Here is a 16,216-nt window from a genome sequence, read left to right as displayed (position 1 = left end):
GTAGGATGAGCATGTTAGGAGAAGAGGAGCCATGCCCTCTGTCTCTAACAGAATGGTGGGAGTGTCCAGGAACTCTTATTAACACACAAGTCAGGAGTGGGGTCAACCTTCACCTTTATCTCTCCACATGTTCTGCTTATGCTAACAATAGGCTTGTTCACATGTTACGCTGAACATAGGTGCAAGTTGTCTATACATGTGAAAGTGTACACTTGTTGATTTATAAAGATCAACTGTTGTGTACAAACTGTACACTTGTTGAATATAACATATGAATAACTGTACAAGTGTATATCTCAATTACTTGTGTGTACAAACTGTATATTCATTGAGTGTACCATGTGAACACCCCTGTTCTAAGGAGGTTTCATGTGTTCATCCTTCTCCTTTCATCTAGCCTCTGATGTTGCATAGCAAGCTGCTTTACACTGAATCAGACATTTGGTCCATCTAGCTGTATAACAGTGGCTCTCTAGGATTTCAGACAAAGAGTCTCTCCCAGTCCTACTTGGAGATGCCAGGGATTGAATCTGAGACCTTTTGCGTGCAAGGCAGATGCCCTACCACTGAGCTATAGCCCTTCCCAGTGCTCTAGAAAGGAGGACAGAATGCTCCAAGAAGAAATTGAAGTAGGATAGCAGCTGTCTCTGTAAGATGTTTCTTTCATTTGTCCACAGTCTGGGAATGTCTGATGGTAACTAAACTGAATGAAAACAGTAATTCTGTTCGTTTGGATGTATTGTAGTATTCAAATGCAATCCTGGCAATAATTTAGCTAGAGATTTCAGTAGAGTTGGGCTAGTTATAAATGTTAATTATGTGTTCCTGTGAAAGCCATATGCTTTCTGCCCTTATCTGTAGCTTACAATTAGACCCCTAAAATGAAGTGAAATAGTATGAGCATTTGGAAACTTACAGATATGGTGTGTCTTGTCTGCACCTACCAAAGCATGATAAGCCCATTCTGGGTGTTGAATTCTCTCCCCTTTCTTTCAGGAATCGTGGGGAGAAACGGATGAGTGCTTTTGAATGTGTGCGCAAGGTCTATCAGACTGATGGAATTAAAGGTTTTTATCGAGGAATGTCTGCATCCTATGCAGGCATATCAGAAACTGTTATTCACTTCGTTATTTATGAGAGTATTAAGCGAAGACTATTGGAATATAAGTCTGCTTCTGCTATGGATGAGGAAGATGAATCTGTCAAAGAAGCATCTGACTTCGTTGGCATGATGATGGCTGCGGCTACTTCAAAAACCTGTGCCACATCTATAGCCTATCCACATGGTAAGGAAGGCTTTGTTTATGGGGATCAGAACCAAATCTATTTAAAAAGATAGGGCAAGTCTTTTCCCATAATCTGTAAGTAAAAACTTAGAACTCTGTTGGTTTTGTTTGGCTTAAAAAATAACAGTTTTCTGTAGATTCCTCAATATTATATGATATATAGGGACCAAATTAAAGATTGTCTAACTGGACATTTCACTTGGCCCCTTAGATGAAAGTACTGTAAATCAGACTTAGGCCAACCTAGAGATAGCAAGAGTTGAATTTGCCTTTTCAGGACTAGTTTGGACTCCCCCGAAGGGACAGATTCACAATCCTTAAATTTGGCTTGCTATTTGGTACGTGGGTGGTGGAAGTAGCAAAGACCTGAGGCTGGTGAACCAACTGCACCCCTTCTTAATTAGGATTTGGTTTGGTTTATTCATGTTTATGTAATCTCCTTCCACTTTGTTTTAAATTTTGATACCATGCCTACTAACCTAAGCTCTTGAAGCAGTTTATAATATGTTTTAAAATTAAATAAAGACAAAAGTTTGTCTATTACTGGAGAGCGGTAAAGGTTTAAGTACATTTTCCTCAGTCCTCAGGTTCCTATATCTAAATGCCTAAAGCAGGGACTGCCTGTGAAGATGACTTAGAAACTGTATGTAGCTGCTACAGATTGATCACAGCAATCTATTAAAATAAGAATTTAGGGACCTTTGTAAGTCTGATTCTGGATCAGTTGATTGGCAGTTCTAGACACTAAAGGGGCTGGATCCTGTATGTTCTTTGGAGTGCAAGATCAGAAGGAGCCATACTCTTTATGTGATTGAAGTAGATTAAAATGCAGGGTAGGGCATCTTCATAAGTGATACTGGTAAATATTTTGCTGTTTCTGAAGTAATATTCTGCTGCCTAACCTTAAATGAATACAAAAGTAAACGAGTACTTTTAAATCTAATTTAATTTATCTGATTTTGGCTTTGAGAATTTTGTTAGGTTTTAATTTCTTTAATACCCCTTTTTTGTTTTATATTGGTTTATTGTCTTATATCTTGCTTTTGAGTACTATTTTGACTAAAAATGTGGCCTAAAACGTGTGAAATAAATAATGTTAGAAGTAAGCAAGCAGTGGTGTAATTCTTCCAAGAAATTCATTTTATTTTTGTGGTGTTTGGAAAGCCATTATCAAAATAAAATATTTTCTCTTTTGTTGATGCAGAAGTTGTACGAACAAGACTACGAGAAGAAGGAACAAAGTACAGGTCTTTTTTCCAGACACTGTCTTTGCTTGTGCGAGAAGAAGGCTATGGTGCTCTATACCGTGGCCTAACAACACATTTGATTAGACAGATTCCAAACACAGCCATAATGATGTCTACATATGAAGTGGTAGTCTACTTACTGAATGGATAGCAATGCCAACAGCTATCTTTAAGAAGATGGATGACCAAAAGCTTGCAGTGGACCATGAATTCTCAGTGTGATAGGTAGGAGTAAAATCTATCAAGAATATGCAGCTGTGGACAAAATGGAAGACTGATGATAGGCAATCATGCTGTCTCCTCATACTGCCACTTTTGCAATGCGATGATCTGAAGCTGCTCCCAAGGGGTTGCCTTTAAACTCCTTGTATTTCAACATTGCAATTTTCTCCTATTGTGTCAACGTTTTTAATGCTATGCAGTGAGCATCAGACACCTGATTGTGAGAAAAGAGGGACATAACATAACATATGTTCTTGTTGGAAAGTGTACATCTCATTTTTGACTCTTGTTCATTGCTGGTTTAAAATTCATTTCTGTTACTGCACAGTAGCCAGTTTGATGAGTATGCCTGTGTCCATTTCAAGCAGATTCATAATTGCTTATGTCTGAAACTCCATTTTTGCAGTTTGAAATAAAATGAAAGACTCACTAAGCTTCCCATTTTACTACCTCAGGGGATCTAGCAGGGAACTTGGATTTCTCACTACAAAAAAAGGTGACCTTTATTTGTAGAGTTGGAGATGGGGCAGGTTGTTCTGGGTTTGTTTGTGATTTGTATAGAGTTCTAGTTGCTTTAATATTACACTTTGGAATTCCTAGTGCTGCACTGGCATATTATTTAATTGCCCTGAGTATTTTCTATCATGGAAATAGAGAAGAACCTTAAGAAGATCTACCTGAAATTAAATTCTCCTATCTTGGGCTTTGTACAATTTGTGGCCATAAATAAATCCCATTGGACTTTAAAAAAAACCCTCTAAATATATTAAGGACCACAGCCTTGTTGAGTAAAGTAAACCTGCCCATCAGCAAAGAGAAACTAGATGTCAGGCTTGGTGTGTTGGAAGAACTTTTAGTGTGTTGCTTTTAAATCCCTGAAAACCAATTAACAATATGTAAAGGGCAGGATATCAGGTGCTTATTTGGCATTAAAGCTAGCATAATAAGCAAGCTATGTTCATTTATAGCTTGTTCTTGTACTAGCTTAAAACCTGTAGTAACTAAAGTAGTACTCTACTAGATTTCAAGAACATGTATTTTTGCCATGTCATAATCAAGTGCTAAGATTGTGGTTTGGAATGAACCAGAGAAAAGAGAAGATAATTGAATACCTTGTGTTTAAGATCCCCTTTGCTTTATTTCTTGCATCACCCTGAAGCGTTTTGTAGAAAACCATGTAAGTGGTTTTTCCTAATATCTTCTTTTTAATGCCTCTTATGCAGCGGGCTTATATTACATTTTAAGAGCAAGTATTTGCATAACTCATACTAGGCACATAGTCATACTAGCTACATGGTCTTTTTTTTTTAACAAAGCAGCCCATTCATAATAATGCAAATAACCTGTTGGTTCTAACAATAAATACATCCTACATTTTTACCTTTAACATACCTTCTGTCACTAAAGTGTAGCTGTGTTAAATGAACTTCCACCCTAACTGGGCTGTAAGCTTTCTAACCAAATACTAGTTCACTGGAATAACTAGTAATGACTCCAGGGGAGAAGATTTGTGAATTTAGTGCAATGGTTGGTCCTAAAAATATTAGGGTATTTCTGTGACTTCACTGGTTTGTAGCTTTCCCCTTTCTTCAATGTTGAAGAGCACAACCCCTGCCAAAGTCGAGTACTTTAACAGTGCAGACCAATGCATTTCTACTTAGAAGTAATTTCTATTGGGTTCAGTAGCAGTTACTCCCAGTTAAGTGTATCTAGGATTGCACCTAAAGCAGATAAGTGTTGAGTGTGCTTAAGTCTCACACATTTGAGGCAATGGAACTTAAGTGCTTCCTCTTGGCAGGCCTGTGCCTTAATATTTGTGGTATTCAGTTCATGCACAGCTCTTAAAATAAAAATTATTTCCCTACGAACTGTGCAGAAACGGGCATATCATGGGCCAGATCTGATACTGTTCTTCAACTTTGGATCCCTAGATGTTCTTGGACTGCAACTCCCATCTTCCTTAGACACTGGTCAAGGGATCATGGGAGCTGTAGTCCAACAACATCTGGGGTCCCAGCATTGAAGAAAACTGTGCTAGAGTACTTGAAAGTAATGCTGGAGATGTCTAATGTCTGTGCAGTTTGAAGAGTGGTTTCTTTTGGTTCATATGTATCATCCAGTCTCTGACCAAAATGTTTCACTGTATATTTGCACCCTTTAGTATGGAGACATTGTGCAGTACTCCTTGTTAGGGCCACTGGTGAATCACAGTGACCTTCTGCCAGTTCTTTCCAGCAAGGTGCAGACAAGACATCTTACTTTCCTTAATGTTGTAAGTAATCTCATTATAGTACATGCACATTATAGTAAACTTGGCAAATGTAGTCATGTTACAGTACTTTAAGGATTAATGTGAAATACTATTTAAAGGAACTGTTACCCAATTACCTCTGTTTTAAGGTAGTTCCTTCCTGCTCCTAAATTCTTGTAGATTTTACTGCTGACATCAGTGGATGAAGAAATATCAAATGTTTGGCAGGATAACATAAAGGCCAAACTGTGAAATGTAAAATTGTTTTGTTATGAACCTTAGTTACTTCTAGGGGAAAAAAAGATTTTGTATGTTGGTTTTTAATTTCAACACTCGGGTGGATTCAGGGAGGCAAGATTTCCCCCCGTTGTGCAATTACTGCAAAGTCAGTGTGGGTGAGATTCTGGTGGTGGTAAATTGTCCAAATGGGTTTAGTGAACCAAATTTGTACTGAACAATCTAATCTATTTTTTTTTAAAGCAACTGGTACAAAATCTTATCAAACCATAGGCACTTTCAGAAGCAGTTTTAGAGCACAACCCTGCCTTCTGCATGGGACTTTAAAATCATAAGCAGTCATACCAAATCAACCCCGCTTCTTGGTGTTCCGTTAATACGTCACCAGCAGGATGATCAGCTGGAGGGGGGGCTGGAGCTCCCCATGCTCCAGCTGATGTCGCCGGAGGAGGGGAAAAACAGCTGTAGAGTGCGATCAGCAGTTTAGGTTCCAGACCCCCGCACCACAGCTGATCCGCTTTTTGGCGTTTTTAGCTTTTCGGCTGGGGTCTGGAACCTAACCTGCTGTATGAGTGGGGTCCTTCTGTACACAAATCCACACTCTTTGCTTGTCAATTCAAAACTGATCACTATCAGTATGTGACCTTACCATCTCCCGGAATTAATGGAGATGTTTTGGTGTCACTGGGAGCTTTACTTTTAATTATCCAGGTTCATGATATTGCCTGATAATAGGAAACTTTGTTTTCAATTATTTCAGTTAGAAAGAACTGCGTGTATTGAATATGGGGCATTTTAATTAGGGTATGTAATAAAGTAAACAATTCCTCCTAAACTTCTCTACCATCACCACTATATTTCACTTATGCCATGATCCTCATAGCTAAATTTGAATCCATAAGAGTTCTTCTCCCTACTGAAGTCAGGGTATCTAAGACAGCTGATGGTTTTTGGTTTAGCTGTCTCAGAAATACACTAGATTTCATACTCTGATATTGAGATCCTATCTTTAACAGGTGGAGATAAATGAGTGGCTTACCTTCATTAGTCTTTTATTGTGGCTTTTCAGTCTTCGCATTTGGCTTCTAGCAACTCACAGGGTAATTTTTTTTAGGTAGTAGCAATAATTTAACCAATTATATGCTTTTAAAATACTGATGCCTCTGAACTGTTTCCCCAAAACTGACCATAGCATTCCTTGTATAGTAGTTCAAGACATTATTCAAATATTGTCAATGATGGGAGCTGGGACAGAGCAGAAATTAACATTTTAATTCAAGAAGAAATTGTTCCCCTCTTAATTATGATTTGGCTATTTTCTTAAGTAAAATATGTCTTTGATACAGTAGATTTAAACTGTGATGCCTTGGAAAATCAATATTTGAACTACTTCATACATCACTTTACACACTATAATTGAAACCTTGCTATAAAGTAGTATGTGTATAGCAAACCTGACCAGAAGGTGGCAGTATAGTATATGCCAATGTAGTAAAGACACACTATTAAAATATTTGGTGTGTCAATCTGTTTCCTTAGGTGTTCTGCTCTTGAGAAGTACTTGGTTTAGTGCCATAGTACCATGGGAACAAGCCATAGCAGATTCAACAAGTAGTTCTGTACTTTCTGAATTACTGTTCTTGTATTTAAAGTTCAACACAAAACAGCATTAAACAAAGGAATAAATGTGTATTTCACACCTAGAATTTAAAGATATGTTTCGAAGTCAACTTTGGTTTCTCATTTTTTAAAAAAATAATTATAGGCAAGATTTGTTCTTGGATACACGTGAATGATTTGACTAAAGGTTTTCAGTTTAAACAGTTAACGGCTAACACACTATTAGGACACGATTGTAAAATACTAGTTGCTCAAGTCTCTTTTTTTCATAAAAGGGTTTTCTTACAAGTGAGCGTCTGGGATTTTAATCTATGACTAGGACTCTGATCCCTAATTTAGACATGCCCAGTTGGATTTTTTGTTTTTGCAAGCTGCTCTTGAAATTCTCCTTAGTGTGAAAAGTGGTTTCCCATGTGACATAGGGGGCTTAAACCAGTTTGGGCATGTGGAATTGTGTGTCTGGATCCTGGCCTTATATTAAACTTTTATGTTAAGCTCCATGCAATTCCTCAAATCTAAGTTGTTGACATTTGTTTCTGTTTGTCTTTAATCGCTGCTCTTGAAAGTTGTATTCTTTCCGATACCAGTATTCTTAAGAACGATGGTGACTACAAAGACTGCTTTCTTTTTATCAAGCTTCCTTTTAAATTTTGGAAACAAGCAGAACGCTGATGTGTGCCTATGTAAATGTACTACTTTAGAAACCAAACAAATTACACTGACCTGTTTCTGCAAGGACCTGAAGTTTTGCTCAATTGCAGTTTCTTTTTGAAAAGTCTGCATAACCTGTATATGTGATTATAATGTGGTGCCCTAGGAACCATTTTTGTTTACCAATATTCCAATATTCTAATGCTCCTGAGGTTTGCTGTAGTCCTCTGCATACCATGTAGTTGGCTGTCAATGTGCTTTACTTTTGTATTTATATTATATTGACAACTTTTTGTTTGGACTGCTCAAAACTTCAAAATAAAATGTGTTTATTCAAGTCTGTTAGCCTTGTATGGAATTTTTTACGTTTGTAATGGCATACTGGCCAAAAATATCTCCTGTAAACTACTTTGCTGTATGTTGGCTTTCGACCTTCTACTTAGTGGGTTTTGTTGGGGGCGGAGTGGGAGATGTCAGCAAAAGAAACCTCCCTTGTTGCATGTGTGCTGCAACCACTTGACAGGCAAGTTAAGGAACAAGTGGAAAGTTGGGTTTATGGCAAGGATTGGGAGCAGAACGAGATGAAGCATGTTTCAGAGCCTTCAGAGTGGCTCTCCTTGTTTTTCCAACTGGAGGGGGCAAAGGAACTCCAGTAACTGGCAGATGATGCCAAAGAGAGCTTTGGAGAACTCATCTCCCCACATGTCATGATCCTGATCTCTTTTCTGACCAGCAGCTACTTTTAAAGGAGGGAGAAAACCACCAAGTTTGTTGTCTGTTTTTATACTGATTGGAAGCAGATTCAAAACAGACAAACAGAAGTACTTGACACAGCATTTTCACATGGCACATAATTAATCAAATGTACCACCTGTACTAGGTTAGATGGATTTAGATGAATTAATGGGGAATAAATCTATCAATGGCTATTAATAATGATGGCTAAATGAAATATTGGGTTCAGAGGCAGTGTTACTGGATGCAAACTGTTGGGGAGAAACAGTGTGAGAGGGATGTTACCCTAATGTCCTGATTGTGAGCTTCCCAGAAGCATCTAAGCTAGCTTTTGTGGGAAGCAGGATAATGGACTAGATGGGGAGGAAATTAAGTCTGGCCAGCGAGCTGGATCCATTAGCGGTCAGCTCTCTGTAGTCCGCTTTGACTAGTGGGCAGGGTCATACCCTGACATCCTATGATGTCAGGTCATCGAAGGTTCAGCTGGGGATGCAAAGAAAGAATCAGGAGTGCTTAAAATGAATTCCAAATTATTTTTGACATTTCCTGCGCCTGGGAAAGGTGGTTATGGTTTGCCTAAATGGCCTGGTGGGCTTAATTAGGCCCAGTGACTGGATGTTCCCCACTGGTGGACTGTATAGATCTGTGCAAATATGAGTGTTATCCAGGGTGTGGTCTGAAGGCACATGAGGCCACCAGCTTGCTGAAGCTGAAAAGGTCTGGATCTGGTTAGTGCCTGGATAGGAGTCTACCTGCGAACCACATGTATACCACCTTGGGTTCCATGAGAAAGAAAGGTACGGTGTAATTGTATGAAAACAAACATACCACTTTCTGCCAACTTACACAGATTACTAATGGTTCCCTTGCCTCTTAATTTGGTGTGGATGCTGCAGCTTGTCAGTTTTTCTTTCAAAGGAGAGTGCCTGAATTTATACAGAACTCTTAATGAGATTTTAATAGTGAAGCATCTAGTGCCTTCCTTGTTTTTCAAAGTGTGTAATCAAATCAGATTAATCCCTGTGGAACTCTGTTCAACTGGCAATGGGTGGTTAAGTTTACCAATATACGGTAAGAGACGTTGCTACTCTGCCCTTGGGGCACTATTTGGGCCATCTATCAGTTTTAGCAGTCAAAGTATTGTAATTCTATATTCCAAACTAGATGCTGTACTGTTTTAATTGTATTTTTACAGATGCCCTGTGGACCACCTGAATAAAACTTGTGGGCCATAGTTTGGGAACTCCTGGTACAATACTGAGCTAGGCAGACCAATGGTCTGAATCAATAAATGGTAGTGTTCTGTGTACCTCTAAGACAATGTTGGGGAGCCTGTGGCCCTTCAGATGTTGTTTGGACTACATCTCCCCATTATACCCAGAATGCAGGGCCAGTGATGGTTGGAGGAGTTGTGGTCCAGCAATACATGGAGGATCTCCATTCCTGCTATAAGGCACCAGTGAAGGCCTATTCTCTCATGTTCATCTGTTTTGCAACCTGTGTGTATCTTTTATTATCGCAAATATTCTACAATAGCAGTTGGTGCAGTCATTCATTTTTTATGGGGAAGGGTTCAATTTTCATGGAGGAATAGTACATTTGTTACTTAAATAGATACCTTAATATTGTTGGCCGACTGCCTTAACCTCTTTTCTAGACCCTGTCTGGTAAAATCGTCTACATGGAATAGTCGATTCATGGGACGTGCTTTCCAATTTGGAATCTGGGTTATTCTTGTCCAATTCACAAGCTATATGATTCTTAACTAAATACAGCTTTACACTAGTCTACTTTGCTGAAGGGAATTGCTTTGATGGATGTTCAAGTAAAATATCATTAAATTGTTTAAAAGAAACTCATCGTCTGGTAAAGGCAGTTGTGAGGTTTTGTTCCAGTGGAAGTAAATTTTCAAGACAGTTTTACTCAGCTGTTTTCACAGGTATTGGCATAAACCACAAATCCACCATTCCCTACAGTCTCCCTCTTGGAAGCCTGTTTAACAATGTGTAATAATAAAAGTTGTAAGGGATTTGTTTCCTAGTAGAAATACTTCCAAGCCATTTTGGTGATTGAATGACTCATAAATTGTTTAGGGGATTTCCAGACAGATAGATACTGGATATGTTTGAAGGTTTGAGACTATGGCTTAAATTACTCACAACAAAAATGATCTATTATGATTACCAAGGAGGTTAGGTAGGCTTAAAGATGACAGCCAACTAGTTAAACTGTAAGGGTGGTCTAAAAACTTGATCTTCTTCCAAGGAATAGATTAACAATTTAAGTGCCAATTTTAACAAAATATTGGACATGTGTAAAAATATTGGATTTTTAACTCAAGAAAGGAAAATAATGATTCAGTGACCAGGCTCATATATTCAGTCCAAATAGAATACGATTCTCTGTTGAATTATGACTTATCAGGTGCTGTAGGAAAACTATGTAAAGGAATTACGCAATCCCTGTATTCAGATTAAGGATCTCTATTTAGCACTGCAGATGGGAATGTTCGCATATGTGTTCCAGTCATGACGAAGAAGCAAAATTTCTGGATATTCTAAATGACTATTCCCTAGACCAGTTGGTCATGGAACCGACCAGAGGGACGGCAACCCTGGACTTAATCCTCAGTGGGGACCGGGACCTGGTGCGAGATGTGTCGTTGAACCGATTGGGAGCAGTGACCATAGTGCTATTAAATTAAACATACATGTAAATGGCCAATTGCCTAGAAAATCCAACACGGTCACATTTGACTTCAGAAGAGAAAACTTCACAAAAATTAGGGGATTAAGAACATAAGAACATAAGAAGAGCCTGCTGGATCAGGCCAGTGGCCCATCTAGTCCAGCATCCTGTTCTCACAGTGGCCAACCAGGATTGGTAAAAAGAAAGCTGAAAAACAAAGTCCAGAGGATCACATCACTCGAAAATGCTTGGAAGTTGTTTAAAAACACTATATTAGAAGTTCAACTGGAGTGCATACCGCAGATCAGAAAAGGTACCGCCAGGGCCAAGAAGATGCCAGCATGGTTAACGAGCAAAGTCAAGGAAGCTCTTAGAGGCAACATAAAAACCAACAACAAAAAATTCTATAAATATATTCAAAGCAGGAGACCATCTAGGGAGGCGATTGGACCCTTGGATGATAAGGGAGTCAAAGGTGTACTAAAGAACGATAAGGAGATTGCAGAGAAGCTAAATGAATTCTTTGCATCTGTCTTCACAGTGGAAGATATAGGGCAGATCCCTGAACCTGAACTAACATTTGCAGGAAGGGATTCTGAGGAACTAAGACAAATAGTGGTAACGAGAGAGGAAGTTCTAGGCTTAATGGACAATATAAAAACTGACAAATCACCGGGCCCGGATGGCATCCACCCGAGAGTTCTCAAAGAACTCAAATGTGAAATTGCTGATCTGCTAACTAAAATATGTAACTCGTCCCTCGGGTCCTCCTCCGTGCCTGAGGACTGGAAAGTGGCAAATGTAACGCCAATATTCAAAACGGGATCCAGAGGGGATCCCGGAAATTACAGGCCAGTTAGCTTAACTTCTGTCCCCGGAAAACTGGTAGAAAGTATTATTCAAGCTAGATTAACTAAGCACATAGAAGAACAAGCCTTGCTGAAGCAGAGCCAGCATGGCTTCTGCAAGGGAAAGTCCTGTCTCAGTAACCTATTCGAATTCTTTGAGAGTGTCAACAAGCATATAGATAGAGGTGATCCAGTGGACATAGTGTACTTAGACTTTCAAAAAGCGTTTGACAAGGTACCTCACCAAAGACTTCTGAGGAAGCTTAGCAGTCATGGAATAAGAGGAGAGGTCCTCTTGTGGATAAGGAATTGGTTAAGAAGCAGAAAGCAGAGAGTAGGAATAAACGGACAGTTCTCCCCATGGAGGGCTGTAGAAAGTGGAATCCCTCAAGGATCGGTATTGGGACCTGTACTTTTCAACTTGTTCATTAATGACCTAGAATTAGGAGTGAGCAGTGAAGTGGCCAAGTTTGCTGATGACACTAAATTGTTCAGGGTTGTTAAAACAAAAAGGGATTGCGAAGAACTCCAAAAAGACCAGACTGAGTGAATGGGCAGAAAAATGGCAAATGCAATTCAATAGAAACAAGTGTAAAATTATGCATATTGGAGCAAAAAATCTTAATTTCACATATACGCTCATGGGGTCTGAAGTGGCGGTGACCGACCAGGAGAGAGACCTCGGGGTTGTAGTGGACAGCACAATGAAAATGTCGACCCAGTGTGGGGCAGCTGTGAAAAAGGCAAATTCCATGCTAGCGATAATTAGGAAAGGTATTGAAAATAAAACAGCCGATATCATAATGCCGTTGTATAAATCTATGGTGCGGCCGCATTTGGAATACTGTGTACAGTTCTGGTCGCCTCATCTCAGAAAGGATATTCTAGAGTTGGAAAAGATTCAGAAGAGGGCAACCAGAATGATCAAGGGGATGGAGCGACTCCCTTACGAGGAAAGGTTGCAGCATTTGGGGCTTTTTAGTTTAGAGAAAAGGCGGGTCAGAGGAGACATGATAGAAGTGTATAAAATTATGCATGGCATTGAGAAAGTGGATAGAGAAAAGTTCTTCTCCCTCTCTCATAATACTAGAACTCGTGGACATTCAAAGAAGCTGAATGTTGGAAGATTCAGGACAGACAAAAGGAAGTACTTCTTTACTCAGCGCATAGTTAAACTATGGAATTTGCTCCCACATGATGCAGTAATGGCCACCAGCTTGGATGGCTTTAAAAGAAGATTAGACAAATTCATGGAGGACAGGGCTATCAATGGCTACTAGCTGTGATGGCTGTGCTCTGCCACCCTAGTCAGAGGCAGCATGCTTCTGAAAACCAGTTGCCGGAATCCTCAGGAGGGGAGAGTGTTCTTGCACTCAGGTCCTGCTTGCGGGCTTCCCCCAGGCACCTGGTTTATTTATTTATTTATTTTATTAGATTTCTATACCGCCCCATAGCCGAAGCTCTATGGGCGGTGCACAACATTCAGTCATAAAAATACAATAGGTCACATATAAACAAATTTAAAACTTTTTAAAAAACTTTAAAATTCTATATCTAGAAGAATCAAAACAGTTTTCAATACATACTAAATGCTAAAATGCCTGGGAAAAGAGGGAAGTTTTAACCTGGTACCGAAACGATAGTAATGTTGGCGCCAGGCGTACCTCCTCAGGGAGATTGTTCCATAATTCGGGGGCCACCACTGAGAAGGCCCTTTTTCTTGTTGTCACCCTCCGAGCTTCCCTATGAGTAGGTACCTGGAGGAGGGTCTTCGATGTAGAGCGCAGTGTACAGGTGGGTTCATATCGGGGGAGGCGTTCCATCAGGTATTGTGGTCCCGCGCCATATAAGGCTTTATAGGTTAAAACCAGCACTTTGAACCTGGCCCGGAAACATATAGGCAGCCAATGCAAGTGAGCCAGGATCGGTGTTATATGATCGGAATGCCTAGTCCCTGTTATCAGTCTGGCCGCTGCATTTTGTACAAGCTGCAGTTTCCGGACTGTCTTCAAAGGCAGCCCCACGTAGAGCGCATTGCAGTAATCTAGCTTTGAGGTTGCCAGAGCACGGACAACCGAAGCAAGATTCTCTCTATCCAGATAGGGGCGTAGCTGGGCCACCAACCGAAGTTGGTAAAAAGCACTCCGTGCCACCGAGGCTAACTGAGCCTCAAGTGACAGGGATGGTTCTAAAAGAACTCCCAAGCACAGTTGGCCACTGTGAGAACAGGATGCTGGACTAGATGGGCCACTGGCCTGATCCAGCAGGCTCTTCTTATGTTCACACTTATCTGCTATGTTGGTTGCTACATGAAATTGTTACCACATGCTTTAAGGCCAAGTTACGTGTTATGTCAATTACATGGTCTGCTGCCACATCAGGGGTTTAAAAAATAATCTCAGGTGTTGGCCCCCCGATTTCCACCGAGACTACAACACACGGGGAGTTGAGGTCTAATCCTTGCTTTCCAGCTCTGATCTTGATAGAACTCTCCCTACCCCTAACCTTGTTGCAATTAATTGGTTAATAGTGGCATGGGGGGGGCTTTTCATTGGAATCACCATTGGGGAGGGAAGGGTTCAACCTCCCCTCACCATCAGCTGCAGTCCCTCTGGAAACTGGAAGGGGGTGCTGTGTCTAGCAGTAATGCTTTTAAATCCTCTGATATTTTAATAGGCCATGAATTTAATTTCATATTATTGTCACTGCATTAAGCCAAGTGTTTGGATTTGATAAAAGGTATGGATTGGTTTGAACACATTCCAATGTACAACTAACCCCAATGCTCCACATTGCATGTTGATGCAGTTACTTGTGCAATTGCCGTGTAAAAGTCTGCAATCAGTTGTTATGTGCCTTCAAGTCGATTACGACTTATGGCGACCCTATGACTTCCAATTCTTCAGCCGCTTCCAATTGCATCTGTTATTAAACCACCCTGTTCAGATCTTGTAGGTTCAGGTCTGTGGCTTCTTCTATGGAATCAACCCATCTGTTGTTTGGCCTTCCTCTTTTTATACTCTCTTCTGTTTTTCCCAGCATTACTGTCTTTTCCAGTGAGTCATGTCTTCTCATTATGTGTCCAAAGCATGATAACCTCAGTTTCATCATTTTAGCTTCTAGTGATAGTTCTGGTTTAATTTGTTCTAACACCCAGTTATTTGTCTTTTTCGCAGTCCGTGATATGCGCAAAGCTCTCCTCCAACACCACATTTCAAAGGAGTTGATTTTTCTCTTAAGGGTTGATATTCATGAATTAAAATATGCAAAGTAAACTCTGACATTTTTAATCATATTTTCTTGTTAATTTTTAAAGCACCTATAACCTATTCTGATGCTTCATGGTGGCACCATTCAAATGTAATACCGATATTAAACTATGGTCTGGTGTTATGAAAATGAGCAGGAATGAGTTTTTGCATTCCCTCTATCCACATGCAAGGAAAAAAGATTGGAAGTGTCCTGCTTTGAGAATCTGTTAAACTACAGTTTGCATAGCTTGTCCACAAATCAGGATCACAAGATGCAATTTGATCTGGTTTAGGGACAAACTATGATTTGCAGTTTCGCATGCTCAGACAAAAGCAATCGGATTTGTCACAAGCCAGGAATTAATTTCTGATCTCTTCCCCTTGCATTAGAATGAAGCAGAAGAGGGAGTGTGCAAGCCTGATTTTCATTCCTATTCATTCTTGTAACACTAAGCCATGGTTAGGCAATGTGTCTGAAAGCAATCATTGTTTTGTCTTGTAAAATCCATTGCTATATAGTCAAGATGCCCTATCTACAAAGCATTACCTAGCGCACAGACTGACCAACTAAAATTGAGCTTACTTCCATGTATATGCAGTTAAGATCACAGTGAAAATCTTTCTAGAATAATTGTGTTCTTAACTCACCATGCACATAACATGGCTATAAGAAATTATAAAATAAAATGTATTCCTGGCTTTTCACTGCTTGCTTGCTAATTCCTCAGGTTACATTCAGGGTGGCATTTGCAAGCAGTTGTATTGTGCAAGCAGGCACATTGTTACAGCCTGGTTTTTCACATACCTACAGAGTTTCTGCTCTTAGATCTCAGGATCTCTGGTGTTTTTAATAATGGAATGATCCAAACATTTAATTTATAATCTTTGGGTTTGATGAAGGGGGCACACTTGCATGGGAAGTGCCTGCTTCATCTGGGATTACCGTGTGATTTGGCCGTCCACTACCAATGTTATGTAGGAGCTGAACACATTCAGCAGGATTGCAATAGCAACTGCACCACAAAAGAAAGATGTGCATTGTCAGAAAAAGGCAGTAGGAGCAAGAATTATGCTGTTCCTTAAAATACTGGTCAGGTCTAAGCTCCTAATATTTGAAGTACAGCTGTAAATATTTTCCTCTAACCTTTAAGGGCTAGATTAGTGACACCTTTGATCATCT

The 16,216-nt window shown here is 39.8% G+C and overlaps 1 protein-coding gene across 3 annotated transcripts in view; it reads left to right on the top strand.

The window, feature by feature from the left end:
- Positions 1–16,216, top strand: part of SLC25A36 (solute carrier family 25 member 36) — an 81,001-nt gene that overhangs the window by 48,951 nt on the left and 15,834 nt on the right. For 2 of the 3 annotated variants that reach the window (XM_061636771.1, XM_061636770.1), the window contains exons 6-7: positions 997–1,286; positions 2,491–7,851. In XM_061636771.1, coding sequence (XP_061492755.1) covers positions 997–1,286; positions 2,491–2,684 — 484 coding nt within the window. In that variant the 3' untranslated portion in view covers positions 2,685–7,851. Of the gene's footprint in view, positions 1–996; positions 1,287–2,490; positions 7,852–16,216 lie in introns of those variants that run through there. The other variant, XR_009764067.1, reaches the window with a different exon arrangement.

Source organism: Rhineura floridana, chromosome 7 (genome assembly GCF_030035675.1).
Source record: "Rhineura floridana isolate rRhiFlo1 chromosome 7, rRhiFlo1.hap2, whole genome shotgun sequence".
In the NCBI taxonomy this organism is placed as follows: Eukaryota; Metazoa; Chordata; class Lepidosauria; order Squamata; family Rhineuridae; genus Rhineura; species Rhineura floridana.
The sequence above is the reverse complement of the archived record's forward strand: the minus strand, read 5'-3'. Positions and strand labels throughout refer to the sequence as shown.